Source organism: Ostrea edulis, chromosome 6 (genome assembly GCF_947568905.1).
Source record: "Ostrea edulis chromosome 6, xbOstEdul1.1, whole genome shotgun sequence".
In the NCBI taxonomy this organism is placed as follows: Eukaryota; Metazoa; Mollusca; class Bivalvia; order Ostreida; family Ostreidae; genus Ostrea; species Ostrea edulis.
The window spans coordinates 30,984,348-30,991,527 of NC_079169.1; the positions used below are offsets into that span (position 1 = coordinate 30,984,348).

Here is a 7,180-nt window from a genome sequence, read left to right on the forward strand (position 1 = left end):
ATGAAGCGATCAAGGAATTGCTTAACCCATTTTAATCGCAAAAAGCGGCTGAATTTCAGGCAAGATTTCCCGAATCACTTTGTGTGACACTGGTCTGACATTCAGAAGAGGAGTCAGTCCAAATATCCAGCCTCGACGAATCTTGCTGAGATTAGTTCGGTTCAAACCATCTTTGTACGTTTTCTTTACTTTAATAGTGGCATATACTTCCATTTTCTTCATTTAAGGGCCTCTGATTAAATTTTTCAGTGCGTTTTCCTCTTACACGGGATGTAGAATTAAGTCGCTAAATGAAAAACCAAACCTGAATGACTACTTCAAATCCGGATTTGTTTGTTTTTTCAAAACAGCAATTTCGCCGAAACCTACGCGCGCGGGTGACGTTAAACGTAGAATTAACTTTAGACAGCCTTAACCAGGTCTTCCAATCATATAATGAAATAATCATGGACATTTAAATCTCGGTCGGTATGATGCTTTAACTACCCTCAAATTACAATATTCCCCTTCCCCTTTGGGCTTGGTGAATATTATATTTCCCAGGTATCTAAAGCATCATATTGACCTCAAAAAATGTCAATAACTGTATGATGTTAGCCCCTCAAAAAGCCCGTATATCATTTGTGTACTTGGAGGCTTCCTATGTATTGTCTAATCAGTGCTTGCAATTACATATACAGTGAAACTTCTCTAAACCGGCCAGCTGTCGGACCGAAAAAAAACGGCCGGTTTAGAGGGGTGGACGGAATACCGAGAATTTAGCATTTAGAGACATTTCAGCTCAATTTTTATTAGATATTTCATTGACATACCACAAACCATATAATATGGTGTTCAAGGACCATTATTTCACTATTGGAAATAAAACAAAATCATTTACTAACATGTTTATTTTCAATTTATAGCACTAAAACTAATTAAACATGAATAAACATTTTTACATTGACATGCATAGATAATGGAAAACAGTCCGTTTAAATAAAACTGCATTTCACATACTAGTATGTATAGAAATATGTAGAGTAGCAGCATTTATGTAGAATTTCAGCTTATGTTTTAATAAACAAAACAAACACATAGCCATTTGATTGCTGCAATTAATACACAGAGTAGTACTGCTCTCTTTGATATGGGGATCTATGATCAATTATCGGTGGAGATCAAACTAGTCTGCTAGTACTTACAGGCAATTATTACAAGAAAAAGTCTTGCTGCAATCATCTAATTTTAACTAAAAATTTATAACAGGACACATAAAGAAAACACAGAGGTCTATTATTGGAATTCCTCTTACATATAAAAACTGTTTACGTCCATTGCTTATATCGTTAACAAATTTGTTTTGACATTTTTGAAAAGTACAGTAGTAAATATATAATTTTAATTTAGATGTTTCTTAAGAATTTTAAGTCTATGGAAACCCTCCAAAAATCATTTATCTATTGAAAATTATCATTAACAGTCATGGGTTTGTTTATATTATATTTATATCAACAACGCTTATATCCATGATGCAACAATATGGCGTATTGATTGTATCCATTCAATATGTGCATATCTGTTTATAACATTTTGGACAGAAATTTGAAAGGGTCCCTTGGATTAGCCAAGCACCAATTAACACTCTGGACAGCACAGGTAAACTGTAGAACTTATAGAGGGCACTTGTTTTTCACACCTCCAGTAGATAATTTCCCACCTGGCCATAAGGTCAGTCATTTTTCACACCTGGCCAGTCTTAATCCCCCTCTGGCCAAAATTTTCTAGTCTTCAAATAGTGGCCAGTATTATAAGGGTAATTTACACATGTTTGTTAACAATTGTACTCTAAAAAGTGGCTGATGTCCGGTTTTCAGGGGTGGCCGGTTTTGTGAGACTTTCTTTGTGAGGAAATGTTAAGGTTTCTGCCGGGACTTTGAAAATCGGCTGATATTGAGGGAGAACCGGTTTTCTGAGGGGCCGGTTTGGAGAAGTTTCACTGTACATGTATTTAGATTTATGTAATTCTAAATTATCTTTATACACTAAAGTCATACTGATAATGCACCAATAAATTTCTTCCTATCTTTCCAATTACAGCCTCAAGTTTTTGTTTTCACCTCATGTTCCAATTACAGCCTCGAGTTTTTTTGGTGTGTTTTTTTTTACACCTCATGTTCCAATTACAGCCTCAAGTTTTTTTTGTGTTTTTTTTTTACCTCATGACTGGTCAGCCATCCAACCACAGCTGGCCCAAGGAATCCTGGGATTGTGGCAAACATGTTGGTAATGCCCATTAGAGTTCCTTATTAACAAAAAATACCAGAAATGCTTTGTACATGTGTATATATAGGAACATTTTCATAAAAGCATTAGAAATGATAAAAAGCTTTTAAAATCACATGACAATGAATGAAAATCAGCAATTTTACACAATCTTCTGATTATATGCTGCAGTGCACAAGATTTTGTATACTGTTTGATAAAACAGTCTGAAAATTTTATATAAACTTTCACATAAACATACAATGAAGTTTGACACACTATCAATCTTAATTCATCATAGAAATTTATGCTAGATGTTGAAGTCTACATACCTGAGAAATTGGAAGCGATGTCAATGTGATTACAGTTAAACCCGCCCATACATAACCCTCCCAGCCCCACGGCAAAGGTTACTATGGCAACTACTGCTGCATGGTTACAGCCTGCAAACTGGACACAACACAACAGGATGGCTGGGAAAAGTAAGCCTGAAATATACAACACAACTAGATAGAAAAAGGTCAACTTAAAATACGCAACAGCCTGCCTGAAATACACAACACAACAGCCAACCTGAAATACACAACACAACAGCCAGCCTGAAATACACAACACAACAGTCAGCCTGAAATACACAACACAACATCCAGCCTGAAATACACAACACAACATCCAGCCTGAAATATACAACACAACATCCAGCCTGAAATACACAACACAACATCCAGCCTGAAATACACAACACAACAGCCAGCCTGAAATATACAACACAACATCCAGCCTGAAATACACAACACAACATCCAGCCTGAAATACACAACACAACAGCCAGCCTGAAATACACAACAAAACAGCCAGCCTGAAATATACAACACAACAGCCAGCCTGAAATACACAACAAAACAGCCAGCCTGAAATACACAACACAACAGCCAGCCTGAAATACACAACACAACAGCCAGCCTGAAATACACAACACAACAGCCAGCCTGAAATATACAACACAACAGCCAGCCTGAAATACACAACACAACAGCCAGCCTGAAATACACAACACAACAGCCAGCCTGAAATATACAACAACAGGATGGATGGGAAAAGATTAACAACATATATTCTTACCACACGAGTTGAACAGTTTTCTGGTAGATACAGTGCTTAGATATTTATTCCTCCTTATGAAGTCTGCAATTTGTCCTGATGAAGTCTGACACATCCAGCATACTAAATAGGGCAACGCTGAGAGAAAGCCGTCCTGCAGAGACAAGACATTTATAACTGCACCATGCAGGTGAAATAAAAACACGCAAAATGTTTACAACTGCACCAAACATATAATATGAAATCATGACAGATAAAATATTTAATAACAACTTGTAAAATGCTTATGACTGCTTTAGACACATAATGTAACTCCCATGTAAAATAGAACACAATGTAAATCACAACTCATAAAATTTTTCAACTGCATCTAATACATAAATGTAAATCATAACAAAATGTTTACAACTGCACCTAATACATAAATCATAACAAAATGTTTACAACTGCATTAAACAAAAAAGGTGTTGCAGAGTTTGATCATCAGAAGTAAATAGAAATCTTGTAATCACATTACCGCAGATTCCTAAATATACACGAGGAATTTATTTTTGTGTAATTTCATTAGAAGCAAAAAAAATTACTAGCTTTTACTCTTATATTGCTAATATACATTTAACAACATTACCACAAATGGTACAACATAGGCCCATTAGACCTTCAGTGTCCATGATGAGAAAAAGTCCAGAAAACTATTTGATCTACTTTTAGCCCTAAAGTAGGTCACAGTGCACCAATCACATTGAAATGTGAACTTATTACGTATTTCTCTACGAGGGAGGTTGTCACAAAATTTCAGGGCAATACCTATATTTGTAACCAAAAAAATCTGAAAAATGAAAACAAGGTTTTTTTAACAAGATGATACTACGACCTTGACCTTGAAAAACAATAGGTATCCTCTTGCTTGGCATAAGGTATATGTGTACCAAGTTTGACGGTCCTAGCGCCAACGGTTCAGTCTGTATCCTACCTACAAGGTTTTCCTACTGAGTGATACTATGACCTTGAAGAACAAAAAGCATTCTCCACTTGGCATGAGGAGTATGTATGTACAAAGTTTGATGGTCCTAGTCCCAATAAATCAGGCTGTATTCTGCCTACAATGTTTTCCTAACACTGATATTACGACTTGACCTTTGACCTTGAAAAACAATAGGCATCTTCCTCTCATCATGGTTATCAAATGTTGTAAGATCCTGGAGCATATAGTTCATTTTGCCTACAAGGTCCGGACAGACAGACGGATAATGCTATACCATAATACATCCCGTCTTTGACAGGCGCATAAAAACTCTTGATCAAGAGACCACTCATGAATTCATATTCTCACGATTAGAAATCTAAGTCATTTTAAAAGTATTTCATATAAAATTTAGTTAGCATCAAACAGGGTTTATGAATTAAAATGTAACATTAACAAATTAAAAGTTTTACCACAAACATTATAAAAACATTTCACCAAATATCCATAAAAAAACTTTCAAATTTTCTTGCAGACGTGTACATGAAAAGATAAGCCAACAAGATGTGTTTGTGAAACACAAATGCCCCCGATAATGGCCAATTCTGAAGATGGCCAAGGTCACAAGGGCAAATATTTTGGTACCAGTAAAAAGATCTTGTCAAAAGAAATGCTCATGTACAATATGAAAGCTCTAATATTTACCATTTAGAAGTTATGACCAATGTAAAAAAAAAATTAAAAGTAGGTCAAATGTCAAGGTCAAAAGGTTCAATACCAATGGAAAGGTCTTGTAACAAGGAATACTCATGTGAAATATCAAAGCTCTATCACTTACTGTTCAAAAGTTATTAGCAAGGTTAAAGTTTTCAAAAAGTAGGTCAAACTCCAAGGTCAAGGTCACAGGGTCAAAAATGTTGGTACCCACGAAAAGGTCTTGTCACAAGGAATACTCATGTGAAATATCAAAGTCTTATTCTTACTGTTCAAAAGCTATTAGCAAGGTTAAAGTTTTCAAAAAGTAGGTCAAACTCCAACGTCAAGGTCACAGGGTCTAAAATGTTGGTACCCACGAAAAGGTCTTGTCACAAGGAATACTCATGTGAAATATCAAAGTCTTATTCTTACTGTTCAAAAGCTATTAGCAAGGTTAAAGGACACATCGCATGTTTTTAAACTTTTTAATTTTTTCAGCAAAATTAATTCATTTCATGCCTAAAACTACTTTACATGTGTTTTAAAAGAAACAGTTTGCGTAGTTTTCGAGTTTGATAGCGATGAAATTCAAATCTTGCGATATGCATATTTTCTTCGATATTTTACGCGCCATTATCTGTGACGTCATATGCGACCTCGAGCAAGAAGATTTGAAAACAGTTGTTAGCCATTTCATAAACAGATTAGATTTAATTGACAAACAAACAATTACCACATTAACGGTTTGTAAATAACACTGCACTGGGTTGTTTTGTGCCGTTTAAGGGTGTACTTGCTGTCAGTAGAGATGATTTGGACTGTGTTTTTTTCAATTTTCGAAGGAAGGTATGAGGGACAAGACGTGAATATTTTTTGTCGGCATAACGACTTTACCATAAAAAAACCCCAGTAGAATTTGTCCCTGTACTTTTTCAAACAAGCTCTTGGACAAAGACGTCTATAAACTGCGAGAAAATGGTTCTATCGAAGCTTCGCACTGTTACATATAGGCCTACCGCATATGCATTCCGTTCTGCTCTCAAATTCAATACACACTCGCACCAACTGACCTTCACCTTGTAACAACATATAGACAGAACTTTGCTAGCAGTGTCTACCAATTGGTAGTTTTAAAAACGAAATTTAAAGATAAAAGATAATAGAACTTTCAATTATAAATAATAAAATATGATATTTCCCAACTTTGAATTGAATTATAATGCGTTCATTTTTTTTTTTTTAAGGAACGCGTACGTGTTTACAACAACAGCACGCAGCGCTCCCACTTCCTAAGTAACAACGTGTAGATAACAAAATATAATGATTAATAAAATTGCTTGAATAAAATAATTTAAAAGTATTGTGATTTTCACAATAAGTTTGATCATTTTTATTATATTTTTCCCCCCGAAATGCACCCTGTCACAGTAGGCCTAGTTGTCAATACTACATAATCGTATTATAATTTAGGCCTATCTAACTTCTCCAAAAATAAATTTTATAATAATTGCACTGTTTATTTTAGAAAAGCAACAACACTAATTACAGTTGTTTACAGAAATGGCATTACCAAATAGAGTTTAGACAGTGATCCCATGTAAACATTATTTACTCGCAAATTTCATATTCGCTTTCCTCGCTACATTTGGGTCGCTATTTGTATGCACTGGTGGCTAAAAGATGTAAGACTCGGGAAATTTGTCAACATCGAAATAAATGTTATCCATGGTAAATAAATTAGGCCCCTAAAACCCGAGTTTTTAAAAATATCTAACACTACTATTACAACAAGTTGATCGACGAAGGTCGCATATGACGTCACTGTACCACGTGACTACCTATCTAATTAACTAGGCTTTTTGAAATCGGGGCTTAGATTTAAGTCCGTATTGTGGCAAATTATCGCAATACTTCAATGAACGAACTATTACAATTAATTTCTATAAGCATACGGAAGACAAAATGCATATAATTCTGTATACTTTGAAAACACGAGATGTGTCCTTTAAAGTTTTCAAAAAGTAGGTCAAACTCCAACGTCAAGGTCACAGGGTCAAAAATGTTGGTACCTATGGAAAGGTCTTGTCACAAGGAATACTCATGTGAAATATCAAAGCTCTATCACTTATTGTTCAAAAGTTATTAGCAAGGTTAAAGTTTTCAAAAAGTAGGTCA

General features: G+C 35.0%; 1 protein-coding gene across 3 annotated transcripts in view; it reads right to left on the reverse strand.

Moving 5' to 3' along the window:
* Positions 1-7,180, reverse strand: part of LOC125646649 (sialin-like) — a 35,541-nt gene that overhangs the window by 6,078 nt on the left and 22,283 nt on the right. For all 3 annotated transcript variants that reach the window (XM_048873120.2, XM_048873119.2, XM_048873117.2), the window contains 3 exons: positions 3,367-3,499; positions 2,577-2,732; positions 2,199-2,284 (listed from right to left, as the gene is read on the reverse strand). In XM_048873120.2, coding sequence (XP_048729077.1) covers positions 2,199-2,284; positions 2,577-2,732; positions 3,367-3,499 — 375 coding nt within the window. The remainder of the gene's footprint in view (positions 1-2,198; positions 2,285-2,576; positions 2,733-3,366; positions 3,500-7,180) is intronic.